Here is a 23,368-nt window from a genome sequence, read left to right on the forward strand (position 1 = left end):
TACTTTCCTGGCTGTCCTGACCGCATTTTTGCAACTTTACCTCATTGATTACTGGCTGATTAAACGTTTACTGCCACTATACTGACCTGTCAGGTACACAACAGTACATGAACAATGGCCAAAACGAGTCATAAAGTCAGTTCACGTTCGACTATGGAGAAAGAGGACATTGGTGCTGTGGGCTGTGATTGGAAAAGATCTGTGACACAGGGAGCTCTGAGCTCGCACTGGACATGAACAGATGGGAATGTGACAGGTCTTCCTCTGAAGCAGCGGGCCTCAAACTTTGGTACCATCCGATGCCCCTGGGGGGCTGGTATGTACAGACTGTGGGCTCTACTCCCTATGAACTAGGGCTGGGGAGGCACCTGAGAATTTGCATTTCTAATAAGTTCTTGGAGACCACATTTGGAGAACCCACTGCTCTAAAGGGAACCAAGAGCAAGCTCAGATGCAGAGTCTGTTTAGAAGAATGGGAGGAAAAAAACAAACAGTAAGAGATGAACTTGGAGAGAATAAACAGAATAACCAACTAAGAAGAGTCTGTTATCTGTGAAGGGGATTAGAATTCCCTTTAATTACCTCAAGGAATATTACAATGAAAAAATTAATTTCTTGGCTAATAAGTTCATAGAATAATTATAAGCAACATCATATAATTAACTAAATGTAAGATATAGATACAGATATGTATTTCCAAAAGAGTTGGTAATTATCTCACTTTGTTTACGTTTCCCAAGAACTTTTCAAAATAGCCCCCAAAAGCTTACATCACTAAATTAATTACATGTACTAAGATATCTAAAACACAGTACTAGATTCCAAAAAGAACTTTCCAAAAACCCTAGTAGTTGGAGTATGAGGGCCTTACAATCCAATGGAGTCTTCCTAACAATGTGAGGAGAAAGAAAAGCTTTTTCCTGAAGCATTTAATAAAAATTGAAGACAGTTAACAGCTATATTGTGCTCTCCTTACTTTTTGAATTTTCCTCACTGTCTTTACTCACAATAACCACAACAGATAGACACAGGTTTAGAAAACAAGGATTTCTTTTTCTTTTTTAATTACCAAGATTGAATGTCTCCGATTTAAACTGGTAATTATATCTTGTAATTTAATATTTTATCTTAATATGGTCCCTCCATCATTTTGTTACACTTTTTCTACTTTTATAAACGGTAGAATATAAACTGGCATTTCTATTAAAACAACGAACTTTTAAACCATGTTGGTATCTGATGAAATGGTCACAATATAACTGGCTAAATGATTTGGCTGAGTGGTAAAACCCTTCACTTAGATGGGAAGAAATGACCGATGGAGGCTGCAGAATTAGCTTGTCAGTGACGCAGACATAACTCAAGAGTACAGACACCGACCGGCAAAGATTCTTTTCACTGAGCTCCTGTCACAGCCAGTGGCAGACACGCCCCAACATGAAACAGCACAGCTCCACCCGAAGGTTTCCCTTTTACTCAAGTAGAGTTCTCCTGGCACTTAGGAGCTCTCACAGGAGTTCACATTACTCACAGGCTCCTTTACCTTCTTGCCTTGTGTTTAGAAATTTCTAAAGATACACACCAACCTATTCATGGCAGTCATGCAAGAGAAGGAAAACGGGTGGGAGTGGATAAAGGGAATCCTTCTCCTTCTACTCCACATACTTCTGAAATTTATCCTTCTTTCAGAAAAACAGTATCAATGTATCTATAATGGTGTGTTTATTTTCTTCCACCACCCCAGTCCCCCAAAGTTTTGCATTACTGTATTGGAACACACATACCCTGCATCCTCTCTGCCCAGGAAAGTATTTACATAATAATAGTGCTTTCTTATTCTTGTATCTGCATGGTTGAACATTTTAAAACACTAGTAGAAAAAAATGCTGAAACAATTATAATACGATCATCTCAACAGAACAAAACAATAAATATATTTATTCAGCTATATTACCTGATCAGGAAAAAATTCTTGAAGAAATGGACCCAATAATATGATTCCTAATCCTTCTGGATCTAATTTATTCTTCATGAGATTTATGCTAGAGGGGTAGAAAAAAGAAACGGTAGATACCAAAGGGAAAAAAAAAGCAGCTTACTTTTGTCCTTTCATGATTAAATCACTAGTACCGCACCACATTTGACTGCAAAATATCCTAAGAGCTGTTCTTTTTAGACCCTTAATGACAAATACACAGGAATGACATCTAATTTGCCAAAACTTGGTTATTTTTAAACCAGAGTAATGTGTTACTATTTAGAATTTAAATTATGATGACAACTTTGGAATATTGTTCCTTATTAGGTAAAGTAACTTAAAAACCCAGGCTTACAAACGCAGGCTTATAAACTCCCAAAGGCAAGTTTTCTTTGCTTCATAGTATGCCTGAATTTGACTATCAAATGAGGCATTTAACTTAAAAAAAAAGAAAGTTTACTTTAAGTCCAAGGAGAAAAGCAGTGTCAAGGGCAGTGGTACACCAGATAATCAAAAACATCTCCTAAAAAGCTAGCTTTCAAGAACCAAATGGGGTGGAGGCTTAAAATTCTTAGTGCAAACTGAAGAGGTAAGATATTGTAAAAGAGCTAAAGTACAGTGAATTTCAGTAAGTGGTGTGGACTGTCTTGTCTCGGGTGCAGGCTGAAGTGAGCTGTGCTTTGCACAGCCCTTGCCGTGCATGAGGCGTAGCCAAGGCTGCTGAAAGGTGTTACGTGTGACTTAGAGAAGGCAGAAAGTGGGCTGCGGTTGGAAGAGTTTCAAAAATAAAAATGGTCTTTTCAGAAAATTCTGATTCTCTGTGTTATCTCCCAAAGTATAAATGTCAGGTTAAATAGACCTTATTAGACAGTTGACCCTTGAAGAATGGGGCTGTCTGAACCGCAGTGTCCACCTATACATGGATTTTTTTTTCCCAACAAATACATGTATGTACCATAAATATATTTTCTCTTATGATTTTTCTAGCAACATTTTGTTTTCTTTATCTTACTTTAAGAACAGAATATATAATGTATATAACATACAAAATATGTATTAATCGGTAGGCTTCTGGTCAACAATAGGCTACTAGTAGTTAAGTTTTGGGGAGTCAAAAGTTATATGCAGATCTTGGTCTGCACAGAGGTCGGTGACCCAGCCCTTGAGCTGTTCAAGGGTCAACTGCACAACATGCAGAGGATATGACATTTTAATGGGTCTGAGTAATGACAGGAGGTTACGGCATGAAACAAATGAAAGCAAGATTATATTATTATATTTAATATATTTATTTATCCTTACTATGGCCTGGTTGTTATACATGTGATTAGATCAAACGACCACATGAATAACTCAGTCCAATCTTTCAGCTACTTCTAGAAAAACAATTTACTAGCTCAGTTGTAATTGTAATTCAAGGTATGTTATGAATTCTGATGGAACAAGGACAATTAAGTAGATGATGTATAACCATCTAAGAATCTGGGGAAAAAACCAAATAAACCTAACTTTTCCTTTTTCCTCCTTCCTATCTTAAGAATTATTAGTAATCAAAATTACCTAAGTTCAACTCTGTTTATCAAAGGTAAACAAGATGGTCTCCACTTGGAAATCAGCTGAGAGGAAATATGGTAGTTACAGTTACACCATTTATTGGAACAGTTCAACTGTCTCTGAATTTCTCCTCTTTAAGTTGGAATCAACAACTATGTCTACTAAGAAAGAATAACATCACAGCACCGTGTAGTGAGAGCGAGGCACATTAATTCAATTAGTTTGCAAATGTTTATATGTATTTTATACTTTCAAAGAAAATACAAACTATTTAAAAACAGGATAGCATCAAATTTTAAGAACTATGCATACCAATGTGTTTTATGTTGCTTCTGCTGAATCCTTTTCTTAAATGTTTGTAAGCTAACGTTTGTTTATTGTGAGATACACTTTCAGAAGAAAAAAAAATAATTAAACCAGGCAGAAAAAGGAAAAGTTAGTGTAGCTCATAGGTGATTTTTAATTTTCATATGTATTAATATGACGTATCCACTTAACCCGAGAGATATTTTCCCATGGATAATGAAGATCCCAAATTTATGGAAGAAGTTGTAGATGTAATAATGTACAGAATATAACAGAATAGAGACAATGACAGGATATTAATGTTAGGCAAAACTGAAAACTATATTCTGAAATATAGTGGGGCCAACGGATTCGGGTATTTAAAATATTCAATGTTTTTACTTAAGACTGAAAGTCAGAGGCCTGCTGGTTACTTAAGCAGGAAGCCTAATGGTAGAGACATTCTGCAAAACTGTCACTACTTTCACTAAAGGTACTATACAGACATGCACAGAATTTCAAAATACAGGTTTCACAGTGAGAAAAAACATTTAATATAGAAAAAGGCACTTATATTCTTAGCACCCTTTTTTAAAGCAGGACTTCAGTGCAGAGTGGGAAAGGAAGCTCATTTTAAGTAGGTCAAGTCTGTACCACAATATTGATTAGTCTGATTGCTTGCTTCCGAAATCTTTGCTTCATATGAAGTGCTACGCTTCATTTATACAGTTTAGATTTTAAAAAAAGAGGCGGTAATGTGCAGATAATGTCACACATTCAACAGAATCAGTCGGTTAACTAACAATTCCTAGGTAGCTTACTATTCAGGATCTGAAACAAGGTCCAACGCTTTCATCACATCTTCTAGAAGTGAATCAGGTATAAATCCATTATCTGGGAAAAAAAAAAGAGATAACAATCTGGATTAAGTTTACTTTAAGAAATGCTATTATTGCTGATTAGACTTCAGTGAAAACTCACTTAAGAGGGACACAGAGTTAAGTAACAGCATTTAACGTTTATTTTGGGCACAATGTTTATTATTATTAGGCACTCTTTTCTATGAGCTTTCTTGGGCACACAGGCAAAGACTTATTTTCAAAGGTTAGTTTCTAATACAAAAATTAACCATATGACTTCTACCTGAGAACTCCAAGAAAACCTTAAAGACAAATTCCTTCTTAAACAAGGCTTACAAGTTTAAATGATAAAGGTTTCTTTCTACTTATATTTATAACAATTATTTATCAAATAGGTATATTTTTTCAGTAAACAATGCAAACCTTTAAATTCCCTTTAAGAAATCCAATTAAAATAATCCTTTACCAACACATTCCTTTTGTTACAAAGTTATTTAACTTTCTGCAAGAATGTTCATGACCCCCTGTTATTTAGCTCTCCAACAATGTAAGATCAAGAAAAGATATCCCTTGACTTAAAATCAACAGACTTAATTTAAGTAAAAGCCACAGATTTAACAGGGGAAGAAGATTCAAAGTTGGAATACAAGAGTAGAATCAAATGCTGATGAAAGACTAGTTTATGGAAAATATTCTTTTTCTTGGGCTCAAAAAAACAGCATTGCTAAATGGCTCCAACTCAAATGATGCAATAGAACATGACACACAAAAAAAGCTTGTAGGGCAGCTGGAACTCACAGTACTTTTAAACAAGCAAGTTGTATATTTCCTTACATGTACAATGCCTGTGTTCCTCTACCATTAATTCATTCCTGAAGACTGTCTCAGCTTTAAATGAACTTCCAACACAATATCCTTTTCAAGGATTAGGATTAAAAAAAAAAAATCTTGTCCTGGAGAACAAGATGTCCAAAAGTCTTGCTTTTATCATCAGACTACAGTGTAAAGTGTAGTTGCTCTTTTCACACACAGTATATACTCTGTCTCTACCAGAGAGGAAATAAAGAAGATACGATTTTTAAAAAGTCTTTTCTTAAACCTCACAAGCACTTGCTTACCATGTGAAGACAGACTAGCTTTGACTAAAAGGCTAACTAAAAATTAGCCTAAATATAATTTTATAAAGTGAAGGTTTAGAATAAATTGTCAATTTACCAATACTTGAAGATATAGAGAATGAAGAACTTGTTTGAAGGTACCTGTGAAAATATTCAACCTTGGTAAGCCTAACTCTAATGAGTTTGAAAGGTAGGAAAAAATTACTCATTTTGCCTAGAGTCAGGTCACAGCTAAAAGCGTAGCATCTTCAAATGTAAAACAGGCTTTATCCGTCACTAGCAGACAGGAACAGTTATCTGGAGAGTTTCTGTATTTACAGGCTATCATGTGTGTCCACTTGACAGAAGCAGTGTGTATTACAACACTCTTCAGGAGCACTGAATGGCAGGCAGCCCTGTCTCTTCTTACTGTAACCCAAGACCCAGCTCCCATCCTCAGAAAGAGCTAACTGGCTGTACAAAGACACAAACAACTAGGAAAACAACAAAATGACCTCCTTAAACATGATTAACCTCAAGCTTAAACATCCCAACACATTTTTAAGGGACCGATGAGACTTATAACTTGTAAACAGAGACATTCTGGAGTACAACAATGATGACACCAAGCCAATGACTCTGCTTTTTGTAGACAGTATTTTATAATTGGAGATTGCAGCATAAAAATTTTTTTCAATACCTCAAAGACTTTTTAATACACCCAAGATTAGAAGAGGAGATTTGGAATCGCTCATCTTTTTAAAATATTTATTTTGAAGTTACTTTATTCTTCAATAATCATACCTATCAAGACAAATTCTTTAGAAAAAGAACAGAAATCTTAAGTCTAAGCAGATGAAACTCAATTGGTTCCTTAGAGAAAATGGAAACAGAGACACAATGATAAGGAGACCTTAATACCAACAGGAGAAGAAATCTGAGCTTACAGTTTGTGCACTGCTCAAGTAGACCTGAGAAGCACTGAAAGAAAAAGCAGCACTAAGATGCACTGGTAATTTAACCATATGGATATAAAACAGCCTCTACAAGCTTAAACTCAGAAGAACAGGGAAAATGAAGTGGGGAGGAAAAGAGGCAGTTATGATGGTGTAAGCACCTACTGTGTACATGTTCAAATTCAGTTAAACTATGTTTTAAGACATTTGAAAAGGAGGAAAGAAGCTGTTCGTTTAAAAATTTAAAAGGAGGTTTTTGGTTGGTTGTTTTAATTATTATTATTTTTTAAAGTTTGTGAGGAGATGGAGACCATAACGTTTACAAACCCCTGTAGGTGAGGAGTCATGTTTCTTAGGAATAGAAGAGAAAAATGAGATCTAGTTAAGGAGAATTTAATGCTGTTGGTTTTAGTCAAGTAAGAGTTAAATTATTTTTACTAAATGCTGTGTCATGCTGTACCTAACTAATTATTATTAGTGCTTTAATAACATATACGTACAATTTAATGTAACTCTTAATGAAAAATGTGACTTCTGCTCATTGGCAATTAAGGCATTTTTGTAGTTGCACTGTCCTCAGTCTCTGCCAGTTTGCCATCTGGCTCCCTGCAGATGGGGGCTCCTGGATGGCAGGGGATTCCATAACCCTGGGGCCCAGCACAATGCTTCACACAAGTAGCCACTCAGTAACATTCGCTACACTTAATGATACAAGTGAATGCTAATTTCAAGGTACACAAACTGCTCATTCAGGCCCCAGGGTTCAACCAAAACCAGCTTTGTGAACTGTACATAGGAAGTTCAGAGAGAAATGAGCAGTTAATGTATGGCCTGTCCTACAGAACCACTTTAATTATGTGATGGAAAAGTTGCAAACCAAACAAAACACCATGCAGAATGTTGAAAAACAATGGCTGGGGCAGCATGAAAGACACAATGTTAACAATGGTAGAGCAAGGTGGATGGCAGTGACAGAAGGGAGGAAGCAAGGGTAGAGAGAAGAAAATGTCATTTTAAATGACAAACAAAAGGCAATTTCTAGATCATGTCTAAGGATTGGTGTATACTAATCTACAAGTAAAATTATTCTTAAAGATTAAAAAAAAGTACCACACTGAAATCATTCAGACAAAATACGCTGTCAATATATTGTAGCAACCTCAAAACAAAACAAAACAAGACAAAAAAACAAAAAAAAAGGGCTCTTTTTAAATCAAAGATTATATATCCCTTGCCCAAATGGTTGATGAATTCTACACAGGGTGGGGTGAAGAAAGAGAATAAGAAGGAAGAAAACAAAACAAACCCCATTATATGTAATGCAAAAAAATTCAATTACCATCTATATAGAATTCAGTTCTTTGGAGATTCCTGAATAAGCTCTATGCTCCACAGTTTTGGATTTTTCTTCTTTTTAAAACAAAACAATATAGTCAATTTATTGAGTACTTGAATAATGATGTAAAGTAGATATAAAGTCCATTTTACAGCTGAGAAAACTGAGATTAGCAACTTGCCCAACATCACAAAGCTAATGAGTAACAGAGGTGGGATTTAAATCCGGGTTCTCTGATATCCACTGGAATGCTGACACCTGGAGGTACTCCAAAACTCCTCTCTTGTCCAGTATCTTTGATCACATTGATCAGTTGATCTCCATCCCTACTCTTTTATGGTTATTTTTAAAAATTCCTGTACAACATGTAACTGAATACAAACCAAAGACCCAAACAATCCCCACCCCCTCAACAAAAAAATGTAAAAGACAAAATGAAACAAAACACACATACACAAAAACAACTCCCAACCCCCACACCAAGTCCCCAGGAAACAAAACATGGACTTTCTAAAGACCATATGTAACACTTTATATGGCTCCAACATCTGATTCTCTTTAGGATATAAGCACACATACTAGGGTTTATTTTCATTTCTGAATTTGGAATTACTTATTAAAGTGAACCAAGTAATTAGAGGTGGTATGTCCAGGTCCTGCTGAAATGAAGATTTTAGAAGTATTACAAAAGAGAAACTAACAGCTAAAAATGTATTTTGAACTTGTTTTATATGTGTACTTGGCATCAAAATAATTATTGAGCTCCCAAGATCCTAAAGACTCTAAAATGGAGATTACTCCAATTGCTCAATGAGAATGATAGTCAATATCATATCCTTATTCTAATAAATTAAAAATAATTCAAAGAAGACAAAGAGGTTAAAAAATACCTCTTTATCACTTCAGCCTTCTAAACAGACATATGTAGTAGAGAGAAGGGGAAAGATTGCTTGATTTCCTGGAAGAACAGCTAGAATGTGGTCTCAGTTCTTACAACTAGGTATGTAGCTCTGAAGAAGTGACTTAAACTGTCATAGGATTGGTTTTCTTAGGAATAAAATCTTGATGGTAGTTCCTTGTCTATCTCCTAGGTTTATGGTAAGGTTTTAATGAGACCATGGAGGTAAACTGATTTATAAATTATAATGTTTCATGCAAAGGCCAGACAATACCATTATTTTTTTTTTTAGACAGGTCTCAAGTAATAAATCAGCTTTATGTTCCAAAAGACCATTAACAAATCGACTATTTACAACCTTGAAAAGGCAGTCTCACAGAAGCAATGCAATAAATGGTGATTAGCCTGCAAATACTTTCAATTCATAATATGCCTAAAGCATGGTGCTAACAATGTATGGGTCTAGGCAACAGGTTTAGGTACAGGTCTACCTGTCAGACACATGGGTAGAACCCAGGAGCAGGAGCAAGGGTGAGGTGGGGAGAGTGAGTCAGATACACAAATACTCAGGGATACCAGAATTTTAATTCTCTTTTCTTTAGCTTCCTTGCAGGTCAGTTTTTCTACAAATATTCTGAAGAGGGTGACAAAGGGTACTCGTCCCCACAGCAGCCTCTGCTAAATGGAAATGCAAATCAAAACCACAACAAGGCATCACCTCACACTTATTACAGTGGCTATTATTAGAAAGATAAGAAATAGCAAGTACTGGCGATGACAGGGAGAAAAGGAAACCCTTGTGAACTGCTGGTGGGAATGTAAATTGGTACAGCCACTGTGGAGAACAGTATGAAGGTACCTCAGAAAATCAGAAACAGAACTACCATATCATCCATAATTTCACTTTTTGGGTATTTATCTGAAGGGAAAAAACAACAAACAAAAAAACCCAAAAACACACACCTGGAAAGGAATACGCACCTCCATGTTCACTGCAACCCTGTTTACAATAGCCAAGATATGGAAACAACCTAAATGTCCATCAATGGATGAATGGATAAAGAAAATTTGGTATATATTACTAAATGGAGTATTATTCAGCCATTAAAAGGGAAGGAAATCTTGCTCTTTGCCTCAACATGGATGGAACTTGACGGTATTATTCTAAGTGAAGTAAATCAGACAGAGGAAGACAAATGCCGCCTGATCTCACTTATATGTGGAATCAAAACAAAACTGAGCTCATAGATAGAGAACAGACTGGTGGTTGCTAGAGGTAAGGGGTGGGGAGGTAGGTGAAATGGGTAAAAGGTGTCAGAGGTACAAACTTTCAATTATAAAATAAGTCATGGGGATGGAATGTACAGCATGTTGATTATAGTTAATAAAACTGTACTGATTATTTGAAAGTCACTAACAGAATAAATCTTAAAAATTCTCATCACACTCAAAAAACATGTAACTATGTATGGTGGTTAATGCCAACTAGGCTTACTGTGGTGATCATTCTGCCATACATACAAATATCATTATGTTGTGCACATGAAACTAATATAATGTTAAACATCAGTTATACCTTAAAAAAACAAAAACAATCCTGTAGTGGTGGTGTGTAAATCACTTTGAACTCTAGCAAAAGACAAAAGGTTAAAAATAACTATATCTACAATAATATGTTAATGGGTACACAATATAGGGAGATGTATATTGGGATATCAAAACTATAAGGCAGGTAAATGCATTGAACTTTTTTATGTAACTGAAGTTAAGTTGTTGTTAGCTTAAAATGGATGGTTATAAGACTAAGATGTATTATGAAAGCTTCACAATATCCAAAGAGCAAAAACCTATAATAGATACACAATAAAGAGAAAAGAATCAAAGCCTAGTATTATAAAAATTCAGGTCACAAAGAAAGCAACAGAGGAAGAAAAAACTACAGAACTATATAAACAATCAGAAAGTAATCAACAAAACGGTAACAGTAAGTCCTTACTTATCAACGTTTACTCTAAACGTAAATAGTTTTACTCCTTCAATCAAAAGACATAAAGTGGCTGAATGAATAAAACAAAACCCAACTATATGTTGCCTAAAGGCTCATACTTAAAGGATACTGACAGGCTGAAAGTGATGGGATTGAAAAAGGTATTTCACACCAACAGGGAACAAGAGAACTGGGGTAGCCATCCTTATGTCACACAAAGTATTTTCTAATAAAAAATAACAGGAGACAAACTAGGTCACTATACAATGATCAAAGGATCAAGATATCAGGAGGATTTAATGATTGTAAGTATACACATACCATATATGCAGCCCCTAAATAAATGATTATTAATAACAGATCTAAAAGGAGAACAGACAGCAGTGGAATAAAGTAGGGGATTTCAATACCCCACTTTCAAAAACAGTAAGATTACACAGACAGAAAATGAAGAAGGAATAGCGGGTGTGAATTACACTTTAGAACACATGTACCAAATAGACACACACAGAACACTCTGTGTAACAGCAGCAGGATACACATTTCTTCTCAAGTGCACATGAAACACTCTCCAAGACAGATCACATGATAGGACAGAAAATATCTTAGGAAATTTATTTAAATTTTTTATATATAAACTTTTTAAATTAAGTTATAGTCATTTTACAATGTTGTGTCAAATTCCAGTGTAGAGCACAATATTCCAGTTATACATGAACATTAGTAAATTTAAAAGAAGTACAATCATACCGACTATTTTTCCCTACCAGAAAGATCGGAAACTAGAAATTAGTGATAGGAAGAAACCTGGAAAACACACAAATATATTGGGTTTAAACAACAAGCTCCTGAATAATCAGTGGGTCAAAGAAATCAAAAGGAGAATCAAGAAATATCTTGAAACAAATAAAAATGAAAGCACAATGTATTAAAACTTAAGGGATGCTGCAAAAGCAGTTTTTAGAGGGAAGGGTATAGTGGTAAGTGCCTACATTAAGAAACAGGAAAGAGCTCAAGTAAACCACCTCATGGAACTGAAAAAAGAAGACAAAGTAAGCTCAAGGTTTACAAAGGAAGGAAATAACAAAGATCAGAAAAGAGAAATGAGATAGAGGATAGGAATACAGAAAAGGACAACAAAATCAAGAGTGGCTTTCTGACAAGATAAACAAATTAGACAAATAAAATTAGAGATTAAAAAGGATATATTACAACTGATACCAGAGAAACACAGTCAGAAGAAACTGCTATGAACAATAATACACCAAGAATTATAAAGATAACTTGATTGTACATATAAACCTTTAAGATACCACTAAAAAACTGCCAGAATAAATGATTTCAGTAATTTTGAAGGATACACAGTCAATATACTGTTATCAGTTCCATTTCTCTACACCAATAAGAATTATTTGAAAGAAAAATTTAAAAAGCAACCTCATTTACAATAGCACTGAAAACAATGAAATACTTAGGAGTATGTTTAACCAAGGGAATATAAGAAACTGAAAACAATAAGACACTGATGAAAGAGACTGAAAAAATACAAATAAATAGAAAGATATTCTGTTCTCAGGGATTGTAAGAATTCATAGTGTTAAAATGTCCATACTACCCAAAGTGATCTACACAGTCAATGCAATCTCTATCAATATTCCAATGACATTTTTCACAGAAATAGAAAAAACTATTCTAAAATTTGTCTGAAACCATGAAAAATAACGCATAGCCAAAGCAATTTTGACAAGGAAGAACAAAGCCAGAGGTATCACATTACCTGATTTCAAGCTACACTGTAAAGTTACAATAATTAGAAGAATATGGTACTGGCATAAAAATAGGCACACAGACCAGTGTAACAAAATATTGAGCGCAGACATAAACCCATGGTCAACTATTTTTTTTGTAAGAATGCCATGAATACACAATAGGGAAAGGATAGTCTCTTCATTAAATAGTACTAGAGAAAACGGATATCCACATGCAGAAGAATGAAACTGGACCCCTACCTTACAGTACTCACAAAAAAAAAAAACCCCGAAATGGATCAAAGACTTAAATCTAAGACCTGAAACTATAAAACTCCTACAAGAAATTGTAGGGGAGAAGATCCTTGCCATTGGTCTTGGCAATGATTTCTTGGATAAGACAGCAAAAGCACAGGCAACAAAAACTAAAATAAAACAAGCAGGACTACATTAAACTAAAGAGCTTCTGCACAGCAAAGGAAACAATCAATGAACTGAAAAGGCAACCTACACAGAGGGAGAAAATGTTTGCAACCTATTTATCTGATAAGGGGTTAATACACAAAATACATAAAGAACCCATAGGCCTCAATAGCAAAACCACAAATAATCCAATTAAAAAGTTAGCAATGGACCTGAATAGACATTTTTCTAAAGAAGACATACAAATAGCCAACAGGTATATGAAAAGATGTTCAATATCACTAATCATCAGGAAAATGCAAATCAAAACCACAGTGAGATATTACCTCCTATCTGTTAGGATGACTTTTATCAAAAAGACAAGAGATTAAATGTTGGTTGAGTCTATGGAAAAAAAGGGGAAACCTTATTCACCGTTGGTGAAAATATAAAATGATACACCTATTAAACAGTATAGAGATTCCTCAAACAATTAGAAACAGAACTACCATATGATCCAGCAATTCCATTCCTGATTATGTATCTGGAGGTACTGAAATCAGTAGCAAAGAGGTATTGGCACAACTACAATCACTACAATATTGTTCACAACAGCCAAGATATGGAAACAACTTAAGTACTCATCACTGGATAAATATAGGTGATGAGGGGTGTGTGTGTGTGTGTGTGTGTGTGTGACGTGTACACACCTACAATGGGGTATCATTTAGCCATGAGAAAGAAGGAAATCCTACCGTTTATGACGACATGGATAAACCTTGAGGGCATTACGCTAAGTGAAATAAGGCAGACACAGAAGGACAAATACTGCACAACAGCACATGTGAAATCTAGAAAAGATGAATTTGTAAAAACAGAGTAACAGTGGTGGTTATTGGGGGCTTGAGGTATGTTAACTGGGGAGATGTTTAAGGGTACAGACTTGCAAACAGTAGTTAAGTTCTGGAGAACTAATGCACAACATGGTGATTACAGTCAACAACACTGTATTATAAACTTCGAAATTGTTAAAGAGACTAGATCTTAACCATTTTCTCCACAAAAAAGAAATAATTACGTGACGTGATAGAGGTGTCACCTAATGCTAATGTAGTAATCATTCTGTAATATATAAATATGTCAGAGCAACACGTTGTATCCCTTAACCTTACAAAAATAATGTTATATATAAATTATATCTCAATTAAAAAATATTCTGGAACATTTATTCATTTGAATAAATAAATGACTTAACTTTCAAAGAGCTTATTCAGAGGTAGTTTTTTTCCTTGTTTAACATCATCAGAGGTCAAGATTCAAGTAACCATAACATTCGTACCCTAAGAAACATGAAAACCTTATACCACGTGAGACTCTGATGATCAATGAAGTATTCTGTTAGTTTGTTCCCATTTTCACCCTTTCCCATTTAAAGTTTTCAAGAAATGTGAGCTACCGTTCATTCACTAATCCAATAACTCTTTAAAATAAAACTCAGGAAAGTATCAATATATTTCGAATACATAAAGATATAAAACACAGAGTTAATAAAATAATAAAATCTTTTACCTTCTGGATCGTAAGTTTGAAAAACTCTTCTGGCTTGTTCTGAAGGAGCCTCAGGGGCAACTAAAGCCATATCCTGAAAAGATAAAAAAGCGTGCTATCAATGAGCTATAATACACATGACACTAAAAATAAACAAATTAGGCTAGGGTGAAGAAATGATGACATTTGGAGTCAGAAGACTATGTGTTCTATTTATATCATAAGCGTATAGCTAGATAAGTCAAACTCTCCGGGCCTTCATTTCACATCTGAAAAATGGGAATACTACAACCACAGAGAATTGTTGTAAGAATGAAATAAAGTTTTATATAAAGCTTGAAAAGTCTAATATTATATTGGTAATACTATTAGGTGGAATCTACAATTAATGACTGATAGTTTTGCTTTATATTATTGTCCAAGTAAAAAGAAATATAACTGAAAATATACTCATTTTCAAATATTTAAAACTCAAATCAAGAGATATGACAGCAAATAATTACATAGGAATGCATTTGAAAGTTATTTAGGAAGCATTTTATTTCAATACTTATGCACAGATCAACAATCTAGCTCTTGCATGTTCAGAATTTTAACTTTTCTTAAATATCCAAAAGGCAGAGTTCTTTTTCCCATAAAACTAATTCTCTATCATGACTAATTTCTTTAAAAGGTAAGCAGTATTATTACAATTAATCAAAAATAAACACAAAATTCAGTGTTATTTGGATCCTTCACAAACCTGTATCCCACATACTTTATCTATTATGAAATTCTATTACTTGACTGACATGAATCTAGAATCTACACTGTAATTGTTTTCCTCTTTTCATAAATCTGGTCCAAGCATCTGCCTGTAACAGTGTTCACTGAGACAAACTTCATCACAGAACAAATTTCCAATTTTTATCATTCTTGAATCCTTTTTAAGAAGTTGTAGAGTATAAATGTTAAATACAATTTAAATTGCTATTTCTCTGTGGAAACACTTTTTTTTAAAAAAAAGAAATGTACTAATTAACTTTTGTCCTAATCATCCCATCCTTAGCTCAAAGGTGAAGGAATGAACTCTAGGAGTCAGTGTAATTCTTACTCAAACATGAGAGTAGGTACCTGAACACCATAATAGTATCTTCAGTTTACATGGGAGTAAAAATCAAATGGGAATGGGAATCAAAACAAGGCAATATATACAAGCCTCTAAATGTTTTTAATGTATTAAACTAAGTATTAAAATAATTTTAAAAATCTGGTATTTTGTAACAGTAAAAATTAGTAAGGCACAACTACTTCCCATTTACCATCCCCTGGTAGCAACTTTCCGGGGCTGTATTTCCTGCTTTTTCATATTATTTTGTAGATTATTATACACATGACAAGGGACATGTTTTCATCCGGTTGAACTTTCTCAATGCCTTTCTGATTTTATGATCTAGTCCTTTACTGCTGAATACTTGGATTGTGTCTAATCTTTTGCTATTACAAACAATGCTGCACCAAATAAACTTGAACGTGTAATTTCATACATGAACAGTTGTATCTGTAGGACAGAGTTCCAGAGTAGGATCGCTGGGCCAAAGGAAGAAAGCATTTGTGATTTTGGAAGCTACTGCCAGATTCTTGGGTTTAATTTGTTCATTTAACTTATTTTGAATGAGATTTCTTAATGCTTTCCTTTCTCTAATGTATCATCAGTAAAGCCTTTGCTCTGTAATTAACATTATATCAAAGCTAGGATTGCAGTGTAGGCGCTCAGATTTAGGGAGCAATTATTAACATTGGGGCTATCTTCATTATTACTCCTTACCTTCTTTTACCACTCCCAAACCTTAACTGGAAATATTTCTACATGTATTCCAGAATAAGCTTTAGCCCCCTTAACTATTTCTAACCCTACTTTTTCTTTTTTCCTTCAATTCCTCCCCTTAGAATGGCTACTGGTATTTGTGAATGAGCACCGTCACTGAAATTCTGGCTGAGGAGACAGTGTACAGCTGCAGATGAGATTTTATGCAAGGGGAGCATATGAGGGCCCAAGATGAAGATACATTCCTTCCACTCACTATCTGTTGCATTTCAATCTTTGTTACTAGTAAGTGATGAGGAAGTTTGAAATGAGTTCTAAAACATGACTTCAAATTTTCTAAATACTAATTAAAACTATGATCTAAATAGATGGAAAGGGAATATCATTTTCTTAGTCAAAAAAAAAAAAAAAAAACCAGACTCTTGGAGGAAGAGGTGGAAGAGAATAAAACTGAAGCATTACTTTAATTTTCTACAAAATGAAGTTTTGGGAAACTACCATTGTTTATAAAGTGGAGGTAAGAAAGAAGATTCCAGTTTTAGTTATAGAAAAATGTTTGCATCAAATTCTCTGGCATTAAAGATTTCAGAAAACACAGGAGCACAGAAAGAATTTAAACATGAAATACCTGATGCCTCATCTCTAAGTTCCAAGTACTACAAATAAAAAATACACCATGCTTAAAAGAAATTAATGAAATTAATGAAATGTTCACTGCTTATCTGTTATTATGCCTCTGGTTATAAACATATAAAAAAATTTAGGCTCTAGAAAATGTGTAGTTAATTCTTGTTTGAATTGGCCTGGCCTGATATAGAAAGATCAAGTGAAGCTTGGGCAAAAATCTTTGGTGTACTCTGGTTTAACAGGTGTTAATTTAGAGCAAAGGGTGGCAAATTTTTTTTTCTGTAATGGGCCAGAAAGTAAATCTCTTAGGCTTTGCTGATCATAAAGTAGCAAGATAATACAATACATAAACAAATGCACATGGCTGTGTTCCAATAAATATTTTACAACATAGGTGGCGGGGTTGATTTGGCCTGTGGGTCATAGTTTGCCGATCCACGATTCAGAGGATACATTTTATTTTTTTCCCCAAATGCTCTAACACTTAGCAAATATGCCTTCTTTTGACATATCTGGGGATATAGTGATGTCTTAATCACCTGAATAGGTTTTACAAAGAAGATATGTTGGCTCTCATCTGAAAGAGAAAAAAAGGTAGGAAATTCTAGCTAGGAGGAACAGAACCATGAAAGGTAGAAAGATGCGAATTAGCAGGGGACAAGGGGGAACCGAAAGAGTTGAACTGGACTGAGAACTGTGAAAGAAAAGGAGTAATTAGGCAGGGAAATCAGCTCTGTTGGAAGAATGATTTGATTTTCAACATTCAGTTTGAAGGTGATGGTTAAACACCCACGTAGAGCACATGGTTATCACTGTCAACACCCAGTGTTTGCCAATCGTAGGCTTCTCACAGGCCAAGAGAAAGGAGATCAGGGCTGGAGAAACCACCCAGTAAGATATGGAAACAGGTAAAGCAGATAACTTCAAAGACGTCAAAATAGAGTAGTTCCAAAAAGGAATTTAGAGAATTTATAGCTTGAAGTTTAAAAGTGTGAAACAAGTTATGTCAAAACCCTGTATGTGAGGAAACAACAAAAAAACCCAGATGTAAACTACCTAACCAGAAATTTCTCTTTTCCTCCCAAAATACAACCGAGTGGTAGTGCTCAGGTTCCACATAAAAAAGCCATCAACTGTAACTGTCATTAGTAATGAAGCCAGTTGGGTCTTGGATGATTAGGAAAACAATCTTGTTTTGCTCCTTGGCTCTCAGTGATATACTTAATAGCTAATTAGTTAAACTCCGTAGAAATTAACTGTTCATAATCATATCACTTATTTTAAGATGTGTTTATACTAGAGGGGAAAAAAAGAAAAGAAGGTTTAAAAAAAAAAAACTACAGTGAGTTCCAATGAAAACATTCAAAAGTTTTCATCTACAAATCAAAACCAGTACAATCTTCTAGACTGATTATCGGCTTGGCTTATTTTGAGTGTTTACAATGCTTTTTAGATTATTACTGAAAAAGATCTTGTAAAGTTTGTTTAAATTTATATGTTTAAATGTTTATAGATAAAAAGAGGAAAAGTTACAAAACCACCTTCTATTACCATTATACAATTTCATGCTGAATTCCATTTAACTTTCTAATTTGATTTAAAAGTACAAATTCCAACACTCATTTTTACCAATTAGTTTAACTTAAACACTTCTGAACAAGGTTCCCAGTTTAAAGATCTGGAGTAGAATGATCTAGGTATCCAGTCTGGCAATATGTTAATATTAAACAGATTTCATATTTGCATAGCAAGTTTGAACAGTCAGTATAGAATTCCATTAATTGAGAAAGAATCCTGTAATTACAATCTCAAGACAACATACTTTAGTGAGATGTAACTGCCAATTTTTTGCCATTGCACATAAAGGAAATGATTTAATTAGAAAGGAAAGAGTAAATTAGAACTCTCATGTAAAAACTGTGTAAGTGTGAACAATAACATGAAGAGGATTCTACACTGATTTTCCATTTCCAACACTTAATATGGAATAGCTTTTAGATTACATATTTATTCTTCCTATATAACTATCCACCACTCAATGTTTTGAATACTATCAAGCCTATCAGATAAGAACTTAGGCTATACATTTAAGGTCACAATCTAATGAGAGAGAGAGAAATATGTCCCTTTGTGCTTATTCCCAAGAATATCATTAAAATTATCTTTAAAAAAAAAAAAACCTTCTAGGCGCTCGGCAACCCTTTCAGGAGCCAGGTGCCGCTAGGGCTGCGGCGCGCGCCTTTTTTCTCTTCCCTCCTTGGGGCCCGCGGGCAGCAGCCTCCATTGCAGGCCGGTCGGCGCTGCGCTGAAGCGGCCGGGCGCGGGCGCGGGAGCGGGGCGGAAACTGCGGGCCGGAGAGAAGCACAGAACACGGCCGAAAACCGAGAGCCCCGCGGGGCCGTGGAGACTGAGCTGGACCCGGTGGAGTAACACCCTGCGGACGCGGCTTCCCCACCGTCGGCCCCGGAGGCCCGATGACATTTACGTCAACACGGAGACTGACTTTAAGGCCCAGCTGGCCCGCTGCCAGCTGCTGCTGGACGGAGGGGCGCGGGGTCAGAACGCGCGCACTGAGACCTACATTCACGGCCTGGGCCTGGCCATCAACCGCGCCATCAGCACTGCCCTCCAGCTGCAGGCTGGCAGCTTCGGGCCCTTGCAGGTGGCCGCCAGTACTTCTACCGTGGAGCCTGCTGATGAGCTGGAACCAGAGACCGATACGCGAGAGCCGCTGACTCGCATTCGCAGCAACTCGGCCATCCACACCCGCGTCTTCAGGGTCACACCCAGGTACCTGAAATGAGCCTGGCCCACCTTATCCACTCACCCCTCTACAGCTAGGCTCGGACGCGCCTCTTCTTGAACTGAGTACTGTCGTGGACTTCCCACCAGAGCCATGCGGGAAAAAGCCTATCCCCGCCAACCCGAGAAGACTCCTAACTGAGAGGGTGAATACTGCCTTTTGTGGGGCCCAAGCAGTGGGTCTTCCCGAATCTTTGTGGCCTGCAACCATTGTCCTATGCAATAAAAAGCATCCAGTTGTAAAAAAAACCCCAAAAAACCAACCCCTCCCCAAAACACCTTCTAAAGTAAAATTTAAACATACAGTAATCCCCTACCCTCAAAAAAATATTGAGATATAAATAAAGAGATTCTAATGATATAATTCTAGGATACTTGTAAGCATTTTCTTTTCTTCATCCCTAGTAAGTAGCACTTAGGAGAAAAGTTCAATGTGTATTATACCAGAAACACTTTTAGGTCCCCCCACTAGCAAGAGATTCTAAACATTAAGTCAAATACTTAAATATTATTTTAATTAGCTATGTTTAAAAACTCAGATTGATCATCAAAATTACATTTACTCTAAAAGTAGTTCTCTACATTAGTCATATATAATCAGATGCTTTTTATCAGAGGAACGTTAGAGCAAACAACCCCTTTCTCAGCCAATTTACTGGTGAACAGGGATTGCTGAACAATACAGCTTTCAAAATTATCTAGCCTCACCTAGCTTTAACTGGCAAAGTGCTACAGAAGAGAAGGAAAACAAAACAAAACAAAACAAAACAAAACAAAACAACTGCTACAATGGGACTATCTAATATCCAGTAGTCACGAAACAAGTACCTCTTTCTCACCTAGCTGTCTGCTCACCATAACCTTTTAAAATGTTGTAACATTAGCTATGCTTCTAAACACCTACTGAAATACAAGGAAGGCCTGTGCTCAGTTCCTTAACTAGATATAAGTATGCAATTCATTACTGAAAAGGTCTTTAAAGCTTATTTCTTATACCCTTCATTATTATCAAGAGCAATCTGCTGTCACAAGTAATCAAAGAACCTTTGAGCTTCAAGAATAATCATGCATATCTAAATTACATTTTAACTTGCAGATAACATTTTAAAGTGCTATTAAGAGTCCTTCCAAAACAAAACAAAAAACTGGGATATAATTTCCCTGTAAGCTTTAAGTAGAATTTCCCTTTAAAGTCACTTTGTTCTATGTTTTATATTGCCTCTTCATTCACTAACTATACGTATGAAAATAATGTGGGAACCACTATGAAACAGATTTTAAATCAATTATCAAATGCTCTTGAGCGTCTGATGTTCTTCATTGCCAATGTTAGAAACAGAATTCAGTTAATGCCATCAATTGAAAGTAGGTAGGTCACTGGTCATTTTTTCTTACTCTTCCATGATTTCCCAAACTATGCGCAGGAAGTCCTAGCTACCTCCACAAGAACCCACTGCTGTGTGCTGATTTGTGCTGTGTCAGCAGAGAAGACAGGGTAGGAAACATATAGCGAAGTCCACTGAGGTTTTTTATGCATAGAAACAGCACTCTAAATGAGTAAGTGAAGTAAGGCAGTAGGAGGAAAAGTCTCTGAAGGATACAATTTGCTGTAATCACTACAATGATTAGTATTAACCCCTGGACTTCTTTTCTCTTCCTATTGCCATAACTGCACAATTCATTTCCACGATCCTCCCAGCCTTTCTCCACTGATTTCGGCCAGAGAATTCATTCCCCAGGCATCCGCTGTGTACTAACTCTCCTATCCATCTACAATCACTTTCTGGGTTCTCTTATTATGAAGAACTGGGCCAAGAAAGGCTCTTTGTCGTCTAACTACTGTATTTTATTAAGAACACAGCTAACAATAAGCCACTGCTCTTTACGCACATGAACACTTACAAAATTCAAGAAAAAAATGATTATCTGACGTTTTTAAATGGTAAAAGTTATTATATCAGCACCTGGGCAAATATCAGTCTGATAGTCAAAAAATTCCTTATTTCTAGGTGGACTCTTTATATCCTTTCCATTAATTTAAACTCTTAAATCCCCCGGACCTACAGTAACCTATGGCAGCAGATGGTAGTACTGTTCTCAATTCCATGTGTTTCCCTTTAAGAGTATTATCACTGTTTGTTGCTACAGAACCTGCAGGATCTCTCTGTGGGAGGAGTCTGCCTCTTAGCCTCACTGACATCAGGTTTGGCCAGGTCACTTTTTTGGCCAGAGAAACATAAGCAGAAGTGACATTCTGCTAGCTCCTAAAAGAAGCTTTATGTGTCATCAGTGGTTTTGCCAATTATCTTCCTCTTTTTCCCCCACCAGGAGAACTGCCCACTCCTGATGGAGGCTGCTCCTCAGTCATCACAGAATGAGGAAGGCACATAGAGGACACGTGCAGCCAACATGTGAATTAAGAGAAAGAAGCTTCGGGGTGTGTGTTTCGAGAAGGGGTATGGTGGGAACTGCATGCCCCAGCACAGGCAAAAAGAGGGTGTTTGCAGAGTTTAAGGACAATAAAACTGACTTGGTCTAGTTCTACTTTATCATCATCATCATATGTGGGTAGTTCTAAGCAATTTCAGAGGGCAAACGTCCCTCCTGCCTAGGTGGACTGCTCCCATTGCCCTCTTCTTTAATATGACTGTACAGATGGCTCAAATTTTAGGGTTGTGACGTCAGGAAGCTAGCGAAAGGAATTAAAACCTAATCTTTCTGGCTGGGGTTTTATTTTGCTGTGTCACAGGGATATTTGCTCTTCCTCTTCACCCCTGACCGACTTTTCCCGCTCTGCTCTTCCTTCATGCTACCCACTGCCACTGATTTTAAAACTATGAGCTGCACCAGGGGGAACCTCCATATATACAGACTTCATGTTTTTCAGATGAAAATGAATGCCTGGAAAGATGACTGGTATTTGTCCGCACAATACTAGTCATGAAGCTTGGTAGGCTTGGATTAGTATAAATGCGAAGTGAGGACATCCCTGACCCGACACCCCCCCACCCACCGCAATCCTGCCTCCCTTTCTGCTATTTTAAGCACGGTTTATGAAAAACAGTCACAGCGCTCAGTTTCTAATACTTTAAAGTTTTACTACAGCTTTAAGAGAAGTTCTTACTGCTCTTTAAGGAGGCTGTTCTACTTCCACGAATACCTTTACAGTCACGCCTTGGGTATTCACGTTTAGTGTTTTATACTGAGATAAGCATGCAAACAGTGTATAGTGAAGATAGTATGAGAAGAAACGATTATGCCAGGTGTATTGCCTCTGATCCCAACTTCTGCTTCCATCTTAATCTCCTAGTATGAATATGGTTCAGCCCTACTGAACCAATTATTATTCTCCAAATATAGCATGAAGTTTCACATCCCACATCTTGTCTTTTTGCTTAAACTTTTCCCACCCTTAGAATGCAGCCTTCATTTCATGCAAGTCTATAACATATTTATCATGACCTTTAATTCATGTATCATTTT

The 23,368-nt window shown here is 36.0% G+C and overlaps 1 protein-coding gene and 1 pseudogene across 5 annotated transcripts in view; one reads left to right on the forward strand and one right to left on the reverse strand.

Annotated features, from left to right (window-relative positions):
* MINDY3 (MINDY lysine 48 deubiquitinase 3) overlaps positions 1–23,368 on the reverse strand; it is an 82,551-nt gene that overhangs the window by 6,182 nt on the left and 53,001 nt on the right. For all 5 annotated transcript variants that reach the window (XM_072954936.1, XM_072954939.1, XM_072954940.1 and 2 more), the window contains 3 exons: positions 14,671–14,743; positions 4,639–4,711; positions 1,955–2,042 (listed from right to left, as the gene is read on the reverse strand). In XM_072954936.1, coding sequence (XP_072811037.1) covers positions 1,955–2,042; positions 4,639–4,711; positions 14,671–14,743 — 234 coding nt within the window. The remainder of the gene's footprint in view (positions 1–1,954; positions 2,043–4,638; positions 4,712–14,670; positions 14,744–23,368) is intronic.
* On the forward strand, positions 16,935–19,886 carry LOC102531346 (ribonuclease P protein subunit p20-like; annotated as a pseudogene).

Source organism: Vicugna pacos, chromosome 35 (genome assembly GCF_048564905.1).
Source record: "Vicugna pacos chromosome 35, VicPac4, whole genome shotgun sequence".
Taxonomy (NCBI): domain Eukaryota; kingdom Metazoa; phylum Chordata; class Mammalia; order Artiodactyla; family Camelidae; genus Vicugna; species Vicugna pacos.